At 38.6% G+C, this 23,512-nt stretch overlaps 1 protein-coding gene across 3 annotated transcripts in view; it reads right to left on the bottom strand.

Annotated features, from left to right (window-relative positions):
- The window catches only part of MCC (MCC regulator of Wnt signaling pathway), a 220,054-nt gene that overhangs the window by 168,748 nt on the left and 27,794 nt on the right, over positions 1–23,512 (bottom strand). For all 3 annotated transcript variants that reach the window (XM_075740722.1, XM_075740724.1, XM_075740723.1), the window contains exon 3: positions 13,847–14,058. In XM_075740722.1, coding sequence (XP_075596837.1) covers positions 13,847–14,058 — 212 coding nt within the window. The remainder of the gene's footprint in view (positions 1–13,846; positions 14,059–23,512) is intronic.

The raw sequence follows: 23,512 nt of genomic DNA, 5'->3' as shown, positions 1-23,512 counted from the left end.
GTAATTGACATGCCACTAATTGAAGTCTACTGAGCATTCAGTTCATGTTTGTGTGTTTCAATATCATCTCTACAGTTAGAGCAGCACACTGCACAATCCCACACAGAAATAATTTACACCTTCAAATATTGCAAATCTACTACACACAATTTGAGTACAACATGGTTTTGTTCTCACTCTGGCACAAAATAGACAAGTGTAGTGCCAAAGTCTAAATTTCCATGGAGAAAATAGTAGCACTCAGAAGGTTAGCATGAAGGCTAAACTTGGAAGCAGAAATTCAATACAGTAGCTGGATAATGTTTCCATAAAATTCTTTATTCAATAGCACTAATGTAGTATGATTTAAAAGGGCGAGGCTGAAAGGGATGGTAAGTTCTTCTTGATACAAACTGTTCTCATTAATGCTAGTGAAGGTTATGCACCTAGGTTGAGAGAAGAAAATCCAACTCATTTGAAACAATTGCAAGTAATCTTATACTGAAGAATGAAGCACTCTCTCTGAAAAAAAACACAAGCAAACTTCTCTTCTTTCCTTCAATCACACCATCTCGATTAGTCTAAAACAGATAACATGTCTAGAATAATGTAATTTCCAAATAGCACTTCAATCAGCTACTCTCACCTGTTCACCCTTCCTCAAATACTTAATCCACTTAAAAAGTCATGTCCTTGACCTGATCAGTCTCCTTGTGAGTTCACATTTGATCCCTTTTTCCATCCTCCAGTATTTCACGCCATGAAGCTACTCACCAATCTGTCAAACAGCCACTCTCATTTTCTGTCAGTTCATCCAAAGCCATCACATTCATTTTGATTCCATCTGACCCCACAGACCCTTAGCATCAGGTCAGGACAGCAAAAGGACCAGGGAGTTAATGTGTGCCTGTTATTCACAGTAGAGACTTGTCTGTGAGGACAACAGGGAGAGAAAGTAGCAATTTCTATGCTCCTTTCATGTTGCAGCCACCTAATTATCATCACTGTTCAGTTGCTCCTTGCTGAAAAATACAAATAAGGCCATTCTGTGAACTACAATTCATGTCACCATACTTCTGCTTAGCTTCCCTTCATTGTCCAGCATTCTCTCAGTCCAGTCATGCATTCCTCCAGTTGTTAACCACAAAATACATACACTCATTTCACTTCTAGTCCCTACAATCTTGGTAGCCATTCTGATTTAACTTCTTTAGATACATCTTGTGGTTTTGCATAGTTATTGCACTAAAAATATGACCACTCTTAGTAAAATGCCTGCGGATTAATCATATCTTCAAGATATCTACTCTTCTACTTAATCAGAACTTGTGAACTGAATCTCTTTCAAAAACTCTCACTTGCACGAGACAGATTTGCTAGGAGTCCCCTGCTAAGTTTCTCCTATTTTTCCCAATCCCTGATAGTGAAATTTCCTCATTTATATTCTCTCCTTACTCCTAAACTATCTTGGTTTTGTATCTTGTCCTTCATATACTCTCACTTCCAGTTCCCCACTCCACAGTCATGATCTCATCTCTGCAAACATTCAGCAATCCAATTCATTAGCTGCCCACTCCCATTTTACTCTTGAACCTTTCTAAGACATCTATGTGTGGTCAGTCTATAATTATTTTCCCTAATTACAAGACTTCCATTACCACTGACACATCGAACACACAACTTCCTGACCTGGACCAGTGACCACATCAGTGCCCACAGTAATACAGAGAAGGGTGAGGGATCCAGGCCCATGGTTTACATCAGAGCAGTACTTGGACACTTCACCCCCCACCTAGCCAAGCAACCCATTTTACCACCTGTGGCCAAGATGTCTTCTGAATGTCTAACAGATGAACTGATGAATACTTTCTGACTACGTGTGTATGTATATATATACACACACATACACACATATATACATACATATTTGTGTTTAGGTAGTGTGTGTGATATTTGTATATATACTACATATAATTACACAAACAAGTATACCCATATATATACACTCATATACATGTGTGTACACACACTTATCTATATAAATGTACATATATATGTATGTATATACAAAGTATTTCAAAGTTTGGATTCACTGAAGTGTTCCACTTGAAACATTTTCTATCAGATGAATTCTGGCAAATGCAAGGCAAGTGTTTGACAAATCCCCGCTTACAGCTCTACAAGACTTTTCAGCTTGTGTGAGCATTTAAATAACAAGAGCATTGTATTGGGTTTGTGTAGCAAGGTTATGGTAGTGGGGGGGGGGGGGGGGTACAGGGGTGGCTTCTGTGAGAAGCTGCTAGAAGCTTCCCCTGTGTCTGATAGAGCCAATGCCAGTTGGCTCCAAGACAGACCCGCTGCTGGCCAAGGCCAAGCCAATCAGCGCCTCTGTGATAACATATTTAAGAAAGAGAAAAACAGTTAGGGAGAGCTTTTGCAGCTGGAGAGAGGAGTGAGAAGATGTAAGAAACTCTGCAGACACCAAGGTCAGTGCAGAAGGAGGGGCAGGAGGTGCTCCAGGCGCCGGAGCAGAGATCCCCCTGCAGCCCGTGGTGAAGACCATGGTGAGGCAGGCTGTCCCCCTGCAGCCCATGGAGGAAGGATGAGGGGGTGTAGAGATTCCACCTGCAGCCCATGGAGGAAGGATGAGGGGGTGTAGAGATTCCACCTGCAGCCTGTGGAGGACCCCACGCCGGAGCAGGTGGAGGCACCTCAAGGAGGCTGTGGCCCATGGGAAGCCCGTGCTTGAGCAAGCTCCTGGCAGGACCTGTGGATCTGTGGAGAGAGGAGCCCACGCCAGAGCAGGTTTGCTGGCAGGACTTGTGACCCCATGGAAGAGACCATGCTGGAGCAGTTCGTGAAGGACTGTAGCCCGTGGGAAGGACTCACGTTGGAGAAGTTCATGAAGGATTGTCTTCCGTGAGAAGGACTCCGTGTTGGAGCAGGGAAACGATGAGAGGAGTCCTCCCCCTGAGGATGAAGAAGCGGCAGAAACACCATGAGATGAACTGACCATAACCCCCATTCCCCGTCCCCCTGTGCCGCTGAGCGGGGGTGGAGGTTGAAGCCGGGAGCGCAGTTGAGCCTGGGAAGATGGGAGGGGTGGGGGGAGGTGTTTTAAGATTTGATTTTATTTCTCATTCCTCTACTCTGTTTTGCTTGGTAATAAATTAGATGAATTTCCTCTCTATGTTCAGTCTGTTTTGTTCGTGACGATAATTAGTGAGTGATCTCTCCCTGTCCTTATCTCGACCCACAAGCTTTTCGTTGTGCCTTTTCTCCCCTGTCTAGTGAAGGAGGGCAGTGATAGAGCGGCTCTGGTGGGCACCTGGCCCCCAGCCAGGGTCAACCCACCACAAGCATCAACTTCACCAAGCACTTATGGAGCTTGGGGAACTTTCATTTTGGCAGAAATTATAAGAATTCAACAATGATGTGAGCTGAAATGATTGTATATAAGCCTCAGATGCATCAAACTCCCTAGTCTTCAACCAGATCTATTTTAGTATCAGCAACTTTAAGATTATTGTAACTGAATTCCTACAACCCTCATCTGAAGTTTATTTTACTTGCTATCTTACTTGGATACATACTTTAGTGGCTGCTCATGAAGATCAGCAAGATAATCTACAGATCACTTTTTAACTCCCTAACTATTTATTGTCCAGTAAATATGAGCATTTATTTATTTTTCTAAAGGTCTGTGGTGTTGGTTTTTTCTCTCCCTGGATAGCTAAACATAAAATCCAAACTCTCTGTTCTAACCCACCCACACCCCCCGTCTGGTCTATAAAATGCAGTTTTTTGCCCTTCTAACTGTTATGCCATGTACCTTTTAAATCTTTCCAGTGAGTTTTTTCCAACACATCTTCCTACATTTAAGTTTCTCATCATAATCTTCAAGACTTCCTTACCTCTGCCTCATTCATTTCTAGTTCAGCCTTCCTATCTGTCAGTTTCATTTTCCATTGGGAGGGACAGTGAACAACCCTACTTCAGCATTTATGATATCTCTGACTTTCTTGTATGGTCTGTTTGGTTCTACAAGCCAAGACCTTTTTATACTTTCCTCAAGCCACTTCAGGTTCACGAAACATGATTACAAAGCTAAAATCTTCCTTACTCTCAGGCCCCATCTGGATAGTCCTTTATTAAGTTTAGAAATGACTTGCTAAATATTTATAGTGTTTACTCTCAGATAAGGGTCTATCAACCAACTGAACCAAAGCAAATAAACAAACACATCTCTCTCTCAAAAAAAAAAAAAAGTCTTGTTTGTTCTGCCTTTACAATTTAGAATCCTGGTACAAGACATTTCATCATTATGAAGAAACACCTGGCACCCCTATAGGTGCTACAGAGACAAAGACTCTTCCCTCCTTTTCTATAATGTATACCAGACAATCAATATTAATGTAAAAATTAGATTCAACCAGTAATATGCACTTACAATCTCTTTAAAAATTCATAGGATAGAAAGATTTCTTTTCTCCAGTCACTTCCCTAAAATTACAGCTTCAAGTAGGTAAAGTAATACAAAACTCAGTGTAGGAAATTAGAGATGGGTATTTAGCTTAAAGGCACAAACCTCGCTTGGGTACATCAGTAGGGTTCTTATTTCATTATGAACTCTTCACAGAACAGACACTGACCTTCCTGAAATTCAAAGTTTACTTTGATTGCTTCCTACCATGATGAAAAGTGGAGTTTACCAATACACTGCAACATAGCTATTACCATAATCTGTCTCCCAGCTGAGAAGTGATAATGTGGTTTTCTAGCCTAAAACAAAGCAACCATACTGAAACAGTTCTTCACAAAAAAGTAGAAACAGTAAGTGCAAGAGAGCGCATGTGCAGAAGTACTCACCTCCCATTTTCTCTGTGCTGGCATCAAAATAGTTGCTCAAAACAGCTTTGCTGAGACCCATATATTCATTTTAAAAAAAAACCCAGAACATAGAGTTTGAACAGTTGCAGCATCCTGCACTGCCTCAGGTCAATGTCCCAGGCCTGACAGAGAAACAATTCCAGAGAACAGGAACATCTTGACGAATTTAACCATGGCACTAACAGGCTTCTATGGAAACCCTGCCTTGTCTCGCTTGGTTGGCAGGATAGCGGTTGATTACTCCATTATAACTGAACCAGCACTGAACTGCAAAAGCACTTAAGAGTCCATTTTCAACTGTGCACTGCAGTTAAAATGTTCACTTTATTATCAAAACTCCTATATATTATGTAACCAAAACATAAAGGTTTAGTATGGAAGGGGGGGTAGAAGAGGGAATAAGTCTTCTCATATTTTTAATAAACAAGTATTCACAGAAGCTCAGCACGGACAACTGCAACTATGACAGGTCAATAGTTCACACTCAGAGAACAGGCAGAAAAGCTGGTAAAACAGAAGACCTGTGACAAGAGCTACATGGTAATCTTTCTGGCACATCAGAATCCAGGACGGTTAATGTTGCTTCAACAGACTAATCCTGGGCCTCAGGCTATGCTTACCACTGCCAAGCAAAGTAACAATAGTAATAGTGTATTCTGTATAGCTGTGTGCAGTGGTGCTGGCCCAATATACCAAGTGAATTGCTCTTCATCTCAGACAACTGGGGGGAAAAAAAAGTCTGGAAAAGTAAAAAAATCTGAAGATCTGCACTAGAGCTAGAGCACTACAGCAAACAAAATGGGATGCATAAAGACAGTTTCTAAGCGGTGATAGGGGGAAGGATAAAAAGTCCTCACAACTAAGTTAAATTAGAAGTTTTGAAATTTCATCCGTAGAACTTCAAACACCTACTTACACACACCTGTTAAGAGCCTCCTTTTCTATAGCATCCGATTGCCACATGCCAGTTCCCATCATCCAATTATAACCACAGAGCTGGGTCAAAACCCATCACTCCGTGCACTTCACCTTCGTCATATGCTTCTAAGAGATACTGTTCAACTGTCACATGAAAGATCCAATTAAAAGCTTCAGTCAAAGGGAGCTATTGAAAGGCTGCCTGCACAAATGTGCCCTGTGCTGACACCCATCACGTTTTGCTGTGATTGTCTGCAGATGGAAATAGTAACAGACTTAAAAAAACCCCACAACAACCCAACAAAAGAACCTCAGCATAGAGTTGTTAAAAAGGGGCTATAAAGAAATTATGTCAATATGCTACTGAATGGAATTTTCAACAATGCTTATGATTTGCCTTTTACTCACCCCTATGTCTGTTACAATCCAGTAAGTTCAAAAGACAGAAAAACTACATTTCATATAAAAGAGATGAGTCCTGGTAGACCTAATCCATAATGTCCATTTTAACTTATAAGAGAAAAACGAGTAAGTTAGCGCTATTAGAGGGCTATGGAAGCCAGGACTGTATAAACACAACACATAATCCTATTACACCTGATGCCTGCTTCAGACAAACAAACTCCATTACAATGCTGGCTTGAAATCAAAGACGAACAGCAAACAGCTTCCCACATCCCCAAACATAAAAAATGTTTGTGAGACAAAACTGCCTTTGTGCTTGCTTTCTGAAAAGCCAAACCTCCTGAATTTATATTTCAATAATCAGTTCTTGCTTTAATGGAATTCTTGGATTCTATTTTTAGCTTGGCAGAGTGGAAACAATGCCTAGTTTGGAAGCAAAGGCACAAAAGGAAAGGTTATCTCGGGCACACATCTTTCATAAAGAGTAGGTTCTGCTGTCTGTGCCATTAGAACCCTCTTCAAGTCTTCCTACCTACTAGGGTTCCAGCTGAAGGAACCATTAGGCTACACTTTTACAGTAATAGCTTTTTTTGGCATAAAAAAATTGTAATACAAGTTGTATATAGAACATGGAAAACAAATGGCTGCAAGGGGAGAGGAAAAGACCCAGCTCCTGAGGTTTACTGTAACAGTATGCACTGGTTCCCAAATACAAAACAGAGTGCCCAACAAAATAACTTGGGAAAAATGAATCTGTGCACAGGTAACTGAATTCTGACATATCCTACACAGTGGCTATAGCACTGAATAAATTCCTTGAAATACACAGAATCAAAGTGTTTTTTATCCATACTAGCTTCATGCAGAGGAACTAGAAAGGCATTACTCTTCCTATCCAAAAGGATATGCCCTGAGACCACGGGATACCTGATGCTTTGGGACCAAATTTCCCTGTCTATAAGGGAAGTGGTGGGGAAGCTGAAGGAGCATAGTCTTCCCAAACCAAGGAATAAACAAGCTTAATTTAAAAACAAAGAAGATTTGGAGAGGCAGGGGGAGAAGAAAAAGGGGCAGACTTTGCCAGAAAAGGACATACCAATACTACTGAGCTATAAAACCATAAAAGCTTTAGAAATAAAATGAGTCACTTTACAGTAGGTTTTCATTAACAGGGACACCAAACAAAAGTAGCCTACAATGGAATTGTACCAACCATGGAATTACCTTTCATAGTACAGTTCTGTATTCAAACTTTCTTGATATTTTCCCTTAAGAGATCATTTCCCAAAAGAAATACCTGTCTGTTTTCAATAAAACTCATTTAATTTACAGCTGATGGCTATAAATGAAAAAGAAAAAGTGGTTCATATTTTAGATTGTAAAGAGTATATCTAGACTACCACAAATCTCCATGAAGCCCTTTTTTCCCCATCTCCTACAAAAGTATTTTTGCTTTCTTTGGCAACCTTTCTTTGACAACCCTTCCTGTTTTTAAGGAGTCAGTTTTAAAATCTACATTTACTAGCTTAGTTAAAATGAGCCAAAAATGTAGCTTAAAACATTACAGCACATACATGTGATTTACAGCTTTTTGGGAGGGCGAGTGGTATGGGAGTTTCAAGCAGTATAATTTTTACTCTCTAAACACTCTAACATTACAATGATTTGTGCCAAATAAAAACTTATATACACAAGTTGGACAAGCAGACATCTGTTACCAGCAGATAATCTGATCATATCAGTCTTTGTAAGGAAAGACTGTTAGTTACACAGGCTCATCCCCTGCTAATCACACAGCAAAGGACACTAGAACTATTAGCTAGCTGTTTTACAGCCAAACTGGGAAGTAAGGTAAGAAGTAACAGAATAACTGATGTATTATCAAATGGTCTAAAGAGCTGGAGAATGGGCCGGACAAAGAGATTAAATTCAGCATTTTGAATTTCATCGTGGAATGTCACATGCGTATATATGTGAAATCCCAAGCATTTCTCTCATATTGTCTTGGTAAAGTACTAAGCACATTTTATAGCATTAAGGCATTGTAAGAAATCATTATGTGCTCAATAACATGACAGCAGTACAGAATTTACATGCACATCACTTAACTTACATCTATATGCACCTCAGAGCACACATATGGTTATTGTGACTCAGGATGAAACAGCCCATTAATGCTGTATCAAGCAGTTGTCCAGAACCAGCTGCAATACAGTCTGACATAAATGTAAACACAGTGATAATATTAAGTGTGCTCTTTTATATCCAAAAGCTATTCATATAAATAGGCCACAGCAAGTTAGGTTTGCCTGATTATAGAGCAGATCATCTATGTGGGAAAGGAAAAGCCACATGTCCCTGAAAAATGTAACAGTGACTTTTGGAATATTATCACTCAGTACAAACTATGCCAACTAAAAAGAATAGCTTTCTCAAAACAATGGTTCTGTCTGTCATAACTTGCAGGTCAATGTTCTTAAAGAGGAAAAATTAGCAATGCAAACATTCTCTGGGTCTGACTAACAAAGAGGTGTCACAGTAAGAATATTTTCAGAGAACATGACATTTCCTAAGACAAAGACATTCAGTTCTCATCTGTTAGTGACCACGCTGAGAAACTAATGCTAATACCACTACATATTGCTTTGCTGTGGATTTTCCAGTATGCCTTTCTACTTTATAAACTTCTGGGTTGGGTTGTATACACAACAGAGATGATATCTGCATTTGGCACAGAGTCCACAGTCAGAACTAAATTCTGTTTAGTCACCTTAATTCCACTGTACAGAAAGCATACCCTGTCACACAGATGCATGACACAGATGATCTGTTCCGAAGCTCAACTAAGTCTTTAGTACTTCCAAATGAGGTACACACACATGCAAATCAGACAGGAATAGCTGAGGAAGAGCATGTACTAGAGCAGTTACAAGAAGATGCATTAAGAATCTTGTTGCGTTAGTCTTCTGTTTTGTTCTTGAAGGAGACATTCCAAAACCAGCTCCCCTTAAGATGAGAAGTACAGATTTGGCAGGTGGAGCCATCTGCGCCAATGCCCTCCTGCCTAGACACATCCATCTTGCACTGACAGCCTGCACAAGATAAAGCAGGATTGTGCCTGCTTAGTTGTTGGCCTGAACGAGATGCTGCAGGAAGCAATGCTGGCAACTGTGTAAATATGCCCTTCTCTCTGCGTTAGGAAGCACAACCACATTTTGTGGCATTTGCACACCTGCAATGAGGATGAAATAGCAACACGGGCTTCTAGAAGCAAATGGTCATGAAGAAATCCTACCACACTCTATTCTCAAAAAAATAGCTGTACTCTTCCCCTCTGCAAGTCAACCATAGCCTCATCAAATCTTTCTAAATGTTTTCAACCAAAAGAGCTCTGGCAAGGAAGGTGTATTCAAAGAGCTTCCAGTACAGCTGCAGTGTCTTTGCAAAGAAAAATCAGAGATTAAAGGATCCTGGTTCATGCCAGTCCAGGGACTAGATAGTTAACACCCCACCCCCCCCCCAAATATCAGCATATTTGGGGCCACATTTTAAAAACATAAAATCTTGGTGCAGAGACTTTCTCAGCAAACCAGAGTTACAGCTAAAAGAACAGAGGTATGAGACCATATCGTCATGGCAAACGAAACAATCCCAACTGGTTTTACTTATGTAAATGTAGCTACTTGTGACAACAAATACATTCATCTTAAAACAACACTGAATTAAGGCAATAGAAACTAACAGTAAGCACACAGACATGTATTAGCATTCATATGCACACATTCTACTAAAAAAAAAAATCAAGTTAATCTAGACTATTTTGATCATGTGCAAGGAGAATATGAAAAGGGAATTAAACATATCCAAATCTTATTGCTTCAGCTTAAACTTCACCAAAATTCTAATGTGAAATATGCCTATCTTATCAAGATGCTGCCCTGTGTGATATTTTTAGAGAACAGCAATTCTACAGGTCCTACAACAGAGTGCTGTCCCTCCTGATAGCACCACAGGGAATGCATCCACATTGCATGGCCACCTGGGAGGTGAACAGATGTGACACAACATGAATCAGCTATATCACTACAGTTAGGTGACTGCACATTAGTGATTCTTGTCCAACTTTGAAGATTCAAGTACAAACAAAAAACAACTCCCAAACATGCACATGCACAAAAAAATCCTTTGAAATGCTTGAATTCTTTTCTATCCATGAAGAATATTTGTATTATTTACATCCCAATGCAATACAAACCAAGCTCATAAATGATTATATTTGGAACACATACAAGGGTTCCCATCAGAGATATTTGCTGTGGTATCTAATCTTCTGGCGCAAACAGGTATATCATCAGTAAGTAGTGACAGGTCATGCTAAAGGTTAGTTTGTTGGTCATAACTATTGGTACCAAGGTGAAGAGCTATAAAGTGAAATGTGTTCTTAATATTTAGGTGTAAAAACGTGAATCTGAAAAATACCGAAAGAGTTACACACCCTATAAAGACTACAGAATAAATTATTCAGGTGAAACAAAAGCTGAATCTGAGCATGTGTTAATAAACCAAAACATAGCAAAATGATGTGCACTGAAAAGATAAAAGCATATGCAATGAGTATGAATGGTTAAATCTCAAACAGCATTTTTTTAAAAATTGTATTGCTCCTGGGAAAGAATAGGAGTAATGCTTCAGAACAGGTATTATGTTTTTATAAAGCTCTGTAGAGCTGTACATTCACAGGATTTCAAAAATACTTTACAAAATTCACTTTATAAAAACTAAGCAACTTGCTAGTGGACTGATGTTCATTTAGCTTTTGCAAATGGAAAATATAAACATTAAGGGCAGCATGGAGACCCTCTGTCCTGACTGAGGAGTATAATCTATGCTGTAGAAGTACATAATCACCACAGGGATGTCTTTAGTCTGACTGCACAATTTAAAATCAAAAGAAGGCTGTCAGAAAGAAAAATAGGAAAATAAATAACAAGAATTGACACTCCAATAGGGAAAAGCACTTCAAAGTGCTGAGAGAAAAGCAGTCACATGATTTCTAAGCAGAAAGCACCTACCTGATTTATGTTCACACATACAACAGTTACTTTCTTAGAGCTCTGAGTATAAAGTCTAAACACCTACAAAGAAATCTAAAAAACGTTGCTTTCAAGAATGTGTCCGTACAGCCTGTGTAGATGCATTTGGGAGAAGCTGCCAGGAACTGCTCACCTGGTAGCAGGCTGACACAGAACGGCCCTGCTCTACTTTTTTGTAAGTGTTCTGAAGAAGATAAACCTCTCTAGTTAACTTCAGGAGCATTTAGAGTTACAGAGAGAAATGTCCACATAGCCTATTTTTAAAGCTTTGTCCTTCTATTAGACGGCTTTACAAAAAGAAATACAATCAACTCCCAAAGGGAAGAAATCCAGTTATTAAACCTCCATCAGGTTTTTTTGAAGTAATCCTGGTTACAGTACAAAGGAGTCTGTCTGCCCAGTTCCTTGTGTACAACTGGAAGAGCTCCCTGAATTAAACCCAGCTGAGATCTGTCATTTCTGAGAATGAATGCAAGGGAGCTCAGCTTGTCATTGTGGCAAGTGCATCTAGGTAAAACAACCTAAGAAAGACAGAGAAGGAAGTACCCATATTAAATCACAGCTCTAAGAAGGCTACATTTATCTCTTTAAAGACTCTAAATTTAGACTGCAGTAAGCATGCCCCTCAGTAAAGGGAATAAATGTAAAGTAGTGTAAAACAAAGTAAACCATTCTCTCCATTTTCTCCCATTCCTTTCTCTCTCTCCATTTGAATAAAGTAAAAGCAAAAATTTGCATATGACCCATGACACCAATGGTCAGCAGGAGTCAAATGGAGATGTTATTATATTCGTGTACATGCTGATTCTAGTATGGTTTGAAAGACCATAGAAAGAATATTTAAAAGCAGAAGTATAACAGATGCTTTTTAAAACAAAGATCAGACATCTTTCATGACAGTAAGTGTAGAAGGAATTTAGAGACGGGAATAAAAAGAAAGCCATAATACCTGGGGATCTTTATTTCTTAGGAGCCTTCAGCAATTTTATTTTTAAGATTTCTACATGTCATAGCAATGCAGTAGCCTTCACATTGTGCATTCTTGAACAGCATGGCATACCTGTGTTTTCATATTTGCAGATGTGCAACAGGTTTACCAAAGCCTGTGCCTCACGATATTCAAACCAGTTCAATATCTACCTCTTAGTAGAAACATTTAGATTATGTTTCTTGCCTTGATGATGACAACATTACTCTAGGAAGGGTCAGGTGTCTTACTGGAAAAACACAACATCTATGGTTTCTCTTCTATCTCCAAAGTCTACTATTCTGTTAAAGGAGACACAAGATTGGATGGACATGATTGTTCTTTCACAAATCTACGTGTTCTCTCTTACTCACTTAAAACCACTCACATTTCCAGAAAACTACTGGAACATATAAATAAAGCTGCTAACTGGCCTATAATTTCCCAGGTCCTCCATCTTACCCTCTTTATAATACATGTGCCTGTTCGTTTTCCACTCCTTCCAGTGTGCATATGCTTCTCTCCATAGAAGATCGAAGAGTTTATGATTTACTGCAGTTGATCCCCTACTATCCTTCCTACGGAAAATGAGGACACAATTTCTTCAAGGAACTGTCAACTTCCTTGAACTCTTTCCTCCTTAGATAGATTTTAATACCTACATATATTTACTCTGCATATGGAAACATTAGGTCCTATATTGGATCATGTTCAGGAACTTAAATAAAACTTAGAAGGCTTTTGAAAACACTTTCAGAGTATTTGTCATCAGTTTCTTTTCAAATAATGAAACCAGCAATCACTTTCATTAGACAGTGAGTCTTAAGCAGAATGTTGGACTAGATTCTCTTACAGCTTGAATTATCCTATGATACTATGAACGAGGAGTCTATTTCATCAAAGTCAAGCATGCCAATAAACAGTTATTTTAAAAGTGAGAAATTTTTCACTTTCATTTTAGCATCTTTTACTTTTCCACTTAAACTCCTTTGCAACATAAATCAGAAACATGCTACAAAATGGGTGGTCTTTTATAACATGCCTGGCTTAAAATTAAAACACAAACTTGATCCCAAAACACTGATGGGAAAGCAAAAAAATAAAGCCCTATTCCTTCAAGAGTTACATGGTTTTCACAACAGCGAATAGTTCTTGCCTGTAGAAATAAAAAACACAGTGCTAGCACACCAAGAGTTTAAAACAATTATCAATTTAGTGGGCAGTAATGAAATAACATGGGAAGAACTTCTCTGCACAACACTTCTGAACAATCTGACACCATACTTAAAAAAATTAATTGGTAGGAAGTTTTCAGACACAACTCTCCTTCTGTTAAATTGTATACATTAAGAACTTCAGTTTGGCTCCTCACAGACTCCTATCCTTTTTCATGAAACTCAGTTATACAAGCTTTGGAAACACTATACACCTAGCAACTGCTAAAATCACATTGGTTTTCTGGTAAATGAAAGGCAACAGCAGCGTTGTTTCCATGAAGGCTCAAAGGCTCTAAGACCAGAATTAATGTGCTGATTTGGAGAAAAACAAGAAAAAAATTATACAAAACTTAGAAGGAGAGGCAAAACGCACTTACAGTGTTGGCAAGTTCTAAGTAGCTTCCTCCAACAGAGTTGCTAAAATTTGAGGCCTGAGCTAGAAGCCTTTGCAGAGCAGCCTGTTGGGTCACATTGCTTCCACCATACTCCAACACCTTTTGCAGTGTCAAATGACTCTGGAGGTCTGGACTCTGAAGGTCTCTTGCTCCTGAATCATATTCCCAGCTTTCTCTGGCTCCTGACAAGGCACCTGAAATGCAGCAATGGAAAAACATTCTAGTATGGACTGTGTATAAATAACACACAGAATCATAGAGTATCTCAAGTGGGAAGGGACCCATAAGGATCATTGAGTCCAACTCCCTGCACCTCACATGGAGTTACCTAAGACTAAACCATAGGACTAAGAGCATCATCCAGACACCCCTTGAACTCTGACAGGCTTGGTGCTGTGACCACTTCCCTGGGGAGCCTGCTCCAGTGACTAACCACTCTCTCAGTGAAGAACCTTTTCCTACTGTCCAGTCTGAACTTTTCCTGACCAGCTTCATCCCATTTCCCCGTGTCCTGTTGCTGGTCACCAGAGAGAGGAGATCAGCACCTCCCCCGCTGCTGTGCTCCTTAAGAGAGGAAGGTGTAGACTTTAAAGGGGTCACCCCTCAGCCTTTTGTTCTCCAAGCTGAACAAACCAAGTGACCTCAGCCTCTCCTCCTAAGTCTTGTCCTCAAGACCTTTCACAATCTTGGTCACCCTCCTCTGGACACAGTCCGTAGGCTGAGGTCTTTCTTATATTGAGGTGCCCAAAACTGCACATGGTACTCAAGGTGGGCCTGCATCAGTGTGGTGTAGAGTGGGACAATCACCTCCCTCAACTGTCTGGCTATGCGGTGCTTGACGCACCCCAGGACACTGTTGGCCCTTTTGGCTGCCAGGGCACACTGCAGACATGTGAACAAGCCTGCTGGTCTTCCCAGAAATTAAAAAAGCAAACAGCTCCACCACCATTACTCTTCATCTTGCACATGCTGACAATGTCAGAAAGAAAAAAAAAAGTAATAACATTTTCAGTGCACAGATCATTTACTAAATTACAAGGTTCACGAGGAAAAAAAGAATTTGCATACATTATTTAGTATAGACTAAAACCAGTGTAATTTACAATAGCTAAGGACCCCTGAAAGAAAGTGTCAGTTACTATGTCAGATTCAAAAGCAGCACTGATCAAAAAACAAAAGAGGAATACCATATTTCACCTCTTTTTGTCTACAGAATGCCAACACAATGCATGAATCTTTTAGCTGTATGGTTCATCACTTTTTATGTCACCACTGCCTTTCTTATTATCTCAGGATTGCTTGTTTCATTATAAGTTTCAGAGGCACATCAACCACAAGGTGTTTCATTACAAGTCAATGCAAGAATATGATCCTGTAGCTAGTGACAAAAAATGAATGCTTCAGAGAAAGTTTCTGTATTATGAAGCAGTAGGGTTGCTGTTTCTCCATGTACAATTCTTCCAATTCCCTACAGCCAGAGACAGGCTTAAACCCTAAAACAAATTTAACAAGATTTTATCAGTAACTACTTCATCCTTGGGTGCTTTTGCTTCCCATAAAACTGTCTCACTTCTTTTAAAATCTTGTTATGTTTTAGGCTCAACAATTTCCTATGGCAAAACATTCCATGGTAGACACCAGATTATTTAATAACTCTGGGAAGCACTGTAAAATTTCACATGTAGCACAATGAAGATTAAAACCAATTAGGTGACTTGTCCAAGCACACATTTGAAGTTAACAGAAAAGTCAGAACAGAATCCTGAGCTACAGACTAGAGCAAAACTCTTAAATCCACCATGCAATCATCAAACCATAAGTAATTGTCTGTAATGCCGTTCTATTAGCTTGAAAGCTTTTCCTTTTTATGAGCTAGTTCTCTCTCAAATATTCATTAGCATTCTGAGCATTTACTAATCAGTGGTTATTACTTATTCAGTACAATGCCAGGGAGAAACAATAAGCTGCATAACAAACTATTAGAAGAATACCTCCCTTTTGCCAAGAAAGTTGAAGCTGCAGAAGTGCAAATAGAAAACGAGCCAGAAGGGAACAAAGACGGGAAGCAAGACCTAATCTGAAGCTTTACGTCAATGCTCTAACACCGCGTAAAGCAGTTATGCATGACGAACCAACTTAGGAAACCCAGAGATAGTTTCCCTGCCTTACTGTGATGAGAATATGCTAGTCTTTAAATATGTAAGTAGAAAATAACACAAAACAAAAAAGAATTACATTTTATACTAATATAATTACCATGACTCATTACCACAGGTACAGGTAACAAAGATTAATTCAATTACTTTTACACCAAGAGCATGCACCACTGTACTTAATCTAGCTACATGCTGCAAGCTCTCCAACAGAGCTGAACTAAGATACTGCTACCAGCAATATTTTACACTGTGTGTAGCGTGCTACAAGTAGTGATGCACAATGTTAGGTACATCTGCCCTCCTGTGGCTACAGCATACCGTGCAGCGAAAACAACAGCAGCCCAGAAATGTCTCAGGTGCTTGAGGGAGACAGGGGATCAGTTCGGCCATCTCCCAGGCTCGACAAGTACACGGGAAACAACTCTCTCTGCACAAGCATAGCCCCAGAATTAAGAGAGCTGGTTGTATCATATAGATACTTCTGTTTGTACAGAGCTATATATAGCACATATTTCAACAGATCGTGTGTGCTCTATTATTCAAATGACATTGTTCTGCAAAAGAGCTTTCATATTCATTCAATTAACAACAGTAGCTTTGTCGAGGACTCAAGTGGCTTTGATAGACTGCACCATCTGCTATGAGATTGGAAGCATTTACAACACTCAGCTGGCTCAAAACTCACCTGTCAGTCACAGATGGGTCCAGGAAAGAATGGGTTTTTATGACTGTGTTGTGACTATTTTTAACCCAAGTTTTCTTAAAAGTTCAACTCTGTACTCCTGATTTAAAACATACATACTAAAATGTATGCATGAAGGCATTTCCAGTATTTTATTTTGTGATTAATCTGTAAATTTGCCTGCTATTTTCCCAACAGATTCTAAAACTCTGGCTGTTAAGATGCTGTACTCTGGGGTCGTGCACCTTTCAAGTCTCAGCTCTGCAGCGAAATCCTGGAGTTTTCAAAACTGAGATTTCAGTTGTAACTGAAAATTCAGTCAGGAATTAACATACAACTCTTGCTGTTAAAGTAGTAACCAGAAAGAAGGAATCATTAGGTATGACAGCACACCAAAAACTGATAGCCAACCTGATAACTAGGAATCTATAGTTAAATCTGTGTTTAAGAATTAGCCTTTACAGAACTACACATATCCCATAGTAGTTTTCCTCTTGTTGCTCTACACTTACCATTATTTGAAACACAAAATTTATGTATTAAATGAAACAAAATTATCATGAAAATTCCCAGGAAAAAGGAAAAAGATAGTTGCACAATATTTGTATCAGCCAAGTAATATAAAAGCATATAATTGTTTTCAAATCATATAAGTAACATTTTAATTCCAGAGTAAAACAGTTAAATCAATCCTTTTTGGACTGAATGGATACATCAGACTTCTCTAAAAGTGTAGTGTAACAGCTTCTGATTCTACATAAGCTTCTACACAAGTATTCTTTTAATTGCCTTCCTAGTACTACTAGCACTTGCTTGTCTTGACCTGTAATTAATTCTGGGTGAAATTCACATTATAGCGAACATTCAGTACCTAACAAGAAATTTTTGTTTCTAGCCTTTTGTAGAGTAGATGAGTAGAGCATCTGAGTATAGGTGGATTCATTAGCAGCAGTCAGGTCAATCACAGCAAGGCAACCTAAATCTTGCCTGAAACCTTTATTTAAAGCTTTTGTCTTGCAGGTTTTCCTGTTCATTTAGTCAGCCCCAGCTTTTACTTATTTCCTTAAAATTTACAATTACTTAAACTCTGACATATGATATCACATTTAAGAAAAACAAAGGACAGTTTACTTTGATGACACATGCAAGATTCCAAAATCACAGATAAAATTGGTGAATTTTACTAAAGCTGTTTAAAGTAACTTTAATCAATTCCCTTGACAAATATAAGATGCTATGAGCAGAACCAGCCTCTAGGTCACATAGCAACACCTCACACTCTGAGGAGAGTCTTAACAGCAGAGATCCAAAGTCTGATCACTGTTTTCCATGAGGTATCAGTGACATTTAGTTACTTAAACTTATTTGAAGAAATTTGACATTTAACACAGAATATAACTTACATGTGTACTGGGCACAGTGCACTTCTCAGAAAAACGCATCTGTTACCTTCGATAATTTTTGTTTAGACTTAGTGTTTTCTAAAACCCTCCAAGAACAAAAATTTCATTCTAGAATATGATGATTTTACTGCTGACTGGGCGGAGAGTTAAGCCCTCTCAGTTCAGTGTCAGTCTCTGGTCTCAAAACGTATTTCAATCAGCCATGATTTTGTAATCAGAAGTTGCATAATTATTTTAAAAGATTTTCTTCATGCCTTATTACATACAACAATTCCTGGAGACATGGTCCATCTGATTCTACCATCTCATTTCACACACTCGATCACTCAATAGGCATAAACAGGTTATAGATTTAGGCAATCAGTGACGCTGCATTTTTTTAAGGCAAGCCAGACAGTTCCTCTCTCTTCTGCTTACATGTTGTTTAATATTCAAAATTCAGATTCTGACTAACCACAGGCAGAATCCTTCTGTATTCCAAAAGCATTATCTTATCAGAAGAATGGCTATTTTTCAGCTTTTTTTTCTTTCTAATCTTTCATTCAACAGTTAAAATGTGAAAACCTATCAAGAAGAATGGGAATTTTGAGCACTTATTCTATTATTCAATAAAGGCAACAGGGAGATTTGCTAAAAGCACTAGTCATTTCAAAGCTCTCCACTGACTTCAGTAAGAATGGGTTTTGGAGGTAAGAGCACCACTAAATGAAGGGGAAAACATACAAAATGAACAAAGAATGGTCATTTTGCACTCAGTAGTAAGCTGAATAAGACAGCAAGGAATATGCCTAACTATAAAAAAATGGGGGTAAGGCAGGAAACCAAGAGGAATGGAGAATAAGCCTTTGTACATTTAGACATTCAACTCCCATAAGCTGATGCAAAAAATTACAAGGGCCAAATATAGTTAAAAGAAAATTTAGAACTTGAAGAGTGCTCCTATTGCTTAAGCAACACATGAAGTATAGTAAATCAAAACAACTGAAAAGAAACTATGCTCCACAGAGGGATCAACTTTATCCTAAGCCAATCTGACTAAAGAAGTAAAAATTATAAAGTAATATTTGGAGCTTATTGAAACTGTTTGCATTGTTTTCTGCACAACATCATGTGACTCCGTAACACATTAGAAAACAAGTGTTTTCTCTCACATCCTGCTGCCTGTGATATTTTTCCCAGAAGAGTTACAGAAAACTAATGAGGAAGAGGGACAGCTTTTTTGTTCACAAAAACCTTCTGGTAGAACTGTTTATGTCTGGAATGGTCCCTACTTAAAACCACAAGACAACCATAAAAGGCTCTATGCAAGTCAGGGAACTGCTCCTCTACAGGAATCAAAGACCAAAGGCTCCAGCTTCAATGCCCATGGTTACCACCTGCAAAAGTTCTGAAGCCTGTCAGTTGGAGTAACTCTTTCCTGTTGAACAGGAAACACACTTTAAAACCTATTTATTTTTCCCCATCAGATGACAAAACAGTATGAATGATAGCATGGCAACAGAGTGATAATAATGACTGATCCTTGCATGCACAGGTGGGTGAGAAAGTTTACCTAAAAATACACAGAGCTGTCTGTTAAACATCCGTTACAAGTTCAGAATAAAAGAGCTTTTCTTTTTTTTTTTTTTAAAGTCTGCAGAGGCATAATTTTTAAATGCATTCTCAACTCAGCATTCAGTCCTAGAGAAACTTGTCATCAGAACTTTTTGCAACTCTTCTCCAATGACCTAGAAGCAAATAATTTGCAACGGGAAAAGCAGTTACGGGAAATGAGGAATCTCTAAGACAAGGCGGTCTGTAGGATCATTCTCTAGGTCTTGTTTCTCCCTCAATAGCCTTATCCGGTTTGATGAACACTGCATAGAAGATACTGTGCTAGGCTATGTTATTTCAGTCCTTTTCTCCTTGGGATTGGAAGGGAGGATAACAAGCTCAAAGGGAAGGAAGTCACAGCTACACCCCACGCCAACTAAGGCAACTTGATCCATGGGAGACAGATCTAATTTCATGAAACAGTTAAAAGGAAAAGAAATCAGTGATTTTTGCTCTAAAAAAGAAACACCTTGGACTTCTCAGAAAAATGCATCTGCTACCTTTGATAATTTTTGTTTAGACTTAGTGTTTTCTAAAACCCTCAAAGAACAAAAAGCTCCAGAACACTCTGATATTATGGCAATACAAGCAAGCGTACTTTGAAAGAGTATGAGCAGCATTTTATATGCCTTTACTAGTACTAGGAACACACAATACAATGCACATGCTTGAGCATTACAGAGATCACAAAAATACTCATCAGCGCCAACCAAATGATCTAGAGCATAACGGTTTTGGTAAGAAAACATGACAAATGGAAAGAGAAATCAAGATTTGAATTAAAGTAAAATTATTTATCTTTGAGAACATATAAAACTAATACAATAGACAAGAATTATTTTGTAGCTATAACTCAGTAAAATAAATCTTCTCCAGTTATGTTTCTCAATGACCACTGAAGGTTCATGCACAGTTTTAGGTGCATATCCTAAGGGTGGTATGGTGTAGTATGTATGCCAAGTGCAGTCAGATCACACTTCATCTCCCCCGAACTACAGTTACAGCATTTTCACTTTCTGCTGGTATGTTTCTTCAAATCATCACAAAACCTCAATTGTATTTCAGGTTCACTGAAGTATCCTCAATATTGGTACATTCAGCATTCAGAAATTCTGGAATTTTGTGCTGCCAGACTTACTATAGGGTATAACTATAGCATAAATCTGGGAAATACTGAACATGCACTTTTAAAGAAATTAGAACAGTTTGAAACTTAACTAGCACTCTCATTTACTAAAGTAATGCTTGCATCTCTTTTTTTTAAGGTTTTTGATTATTTTTTTTACACTCCATGACCTGTTTTTCTGAGCACACTTTTACCAAGCATAAAAACTACCTAAAACCTTAAGAAAGAAATAAGCTGAATGCCCACATGAAAATTAGGACAGATAAAAGAATGGGCTCGCCAAGAAAAAAAAACCAAACATAAACCAGACAATCAAAGTTTTTATCAGGTAACTCATTCCTCATAAAGCCTTGAGAAAGTAAAACATGTAGTGATGCGTCTACTGAAAGAAAAAAATTCTTACATTTCCCAGTCATGCAACACAGCTTTGTGGATGAAGAAGCTGGGCTTGTTAAACTAGTAGCCCAAACCATGCATATTAACAAATATTTGTGGAGTTACAGTCAAATGACCTCCTTCAAATTTATTTCAATTACTACAGAAATGCATATCTGTAAACTACTGTGGTTTCAGTGCTTGCCAGCAGACTTGTACTGCCAGTATAAGAAATGATGAAAAAGAAAACAAAAAACCCACACTATCCATGACACCTTCATACACCTGTCCTTCAATCTGAAATGATTTATCACTGAAACCTGACAATCATTTCCTCTATTCAGACACAAGAAATGGATGATGGGAGTGACTTATCAACAGTCTACAAACCCAGGTCTCCTAGAATCCAGGTGTTGTTTGATTATCAAACTAAATTTTGCCAGCACACTGATGGTTAACAACAGCACTCAGGAACTCAATCTAGTATTTCTTTTGAAATTTACAGTAAGGGAGACAATAATAGCTTGAAATCATACAGAGGCTAGATGAAGTTCCAACATACCAAGTATGGTATTTGTACTGTATGCACTGTACTTGTGAAAAAAGTTATTTTCCCTCACATAGCAATTTTCTCCATACGTGAACAATCAGCTTCCCCCCGGATCATCTTCCATTCAAGACAATCTCAATTCGGATGTGACTTCAATTTGTGTGCACCAAAGCAAACAAACAAAATATCCTGAGTTTGTTGTCTGTCGTTGTCATTTTGTTGCTTGCTGTTTTATGAAGCACAGTGTGTCAGATGTACACTAGCGATATGAGAAGCCGGCAGGTTGAAGAGCATGTCACCACATAAGTCAGGAGAGGGCAAGCAGAAATGTGCTGAGAGGCATCCTTGTTTTACAAAAGCTAGAGAGTGGGATGTATCCCACTGTAGTGCTCATCCCCAAGCTAAATGAAGCATGGCCTGCACAAAAATCTCAGCTATGCCCTTTTGGTTTCTCAAGCTTATCAGAGTTTGTGTAGAAAGCATAAATGGGGACAAAAGTGATAAAGTGATCTGTAACCCAGTTCCACACTCCATATGGCAAGGCACAGTTGCATGTCTTCCCCCTGGCATTGACCAAGCAGCATGGACAGTAGTAATCCAATGCTCAACCTTTATTAGACACACCAGGGGGAGGAAAAAACCACCCAAAAACTAAAAAATAAAAAAAAAAGGAAAAAAACCATAGACACAGAAGATGGTGAGGAAAAAGAGTAAATGGTAAAAACAAAATGGAGACCTGTGCTACTCCTAGCTATAGGACATGACAAATGCTAAAGACCACCAGAGGTTCAAAGACTCAGCTGTGTAAGACAGTATTACAGAGGGAGGGAGGCAATGCATGTGTGAACAAGTGCAACTATCTCTAGTTCAAAGTCACTGAATTGAAATTTAATAGGGAAGCATCATTACACGCTCACCCAATTCCTATTATCTTCTCTAACAATTTGCTTTTCACCACTAAAAGGCAGGATACCAGTTCAGAATAACCTCTGCTATAGTGCAGATAAGCTCTTCTTCCATTTTACAAATATTCAAACCGTAAGAAAGCTTCAGCCAAGCTTGTTGCCCTATGAGGCACCAGAGAATGCATTCTGCAGGGATGACTTCGATCCTTTGTGGATTCACTGGTGTTTAACATACACTATACATTGCAGTTTTAATAAGAGTAGTCAGCTGTCAATTACAAGTCCCTTGGAAATCCATGTTCATGCTCATTCAGCTTAGTACTCTACATTTCTTAAAAAGAGTAACTACCTATATTCTGCTGCTTTGCACAAAGATAGCAGTGTCAAAAGAATATTTAAAAGTAATAAACTGAACCACTTACAGTTAACTTTAAGTTTGTATGCAGTTAAATTTGGCCTAGCAGATATTCACACCTTTTCCAGTCAAATAACCTAAGTGAAACTTTGCTCATAAATCTCAAGAAAAGCTGCAGCAGACCTTTCAGTCCATATGAGCTCTGCAGTTTTTAATTAAATATAGCATCAATAAATGTAATCACTGCATCAGTTTCTTGAAAGTAACTAATTTGCAGTAAGATCAACCATGGTATTAACGCAAAGCAAAACCAATGATTTTTCAGCCTCAGCTGGCCTGCCTCTCATCTTTACCCATAAGCTTAATTTGAGGCTGAATTTCTACCATTCCTTTGATTAATTCTCATGCTTGATCTACAATGTAAATAAATTTTCATATCAAATTTTCAAGGGACTTATTTTCAGTAAAGAGAACAAGGGAATTGACTATGAATTAATTACTAA

The sequence above is a fragment of the Balearica regulorum genome, chromosome Z (assembly GCF_011004875.1).
Source record: "Balearica regulorum gibbericeps isolate bBalReg1 chromosome Z, bBalReg1.pri, whole genome shotgun sequence".
Lineage (NCBI taxonomy): Eukaryota > Metazoa > Chordata > Aves > Gruiformes > Gruidae > Balearica > Balearica regulorum.
Note: the sequence above shows the minus strand (reverse complement) of the source record. Positions and strands in the feature narration are given on the sequence as shown.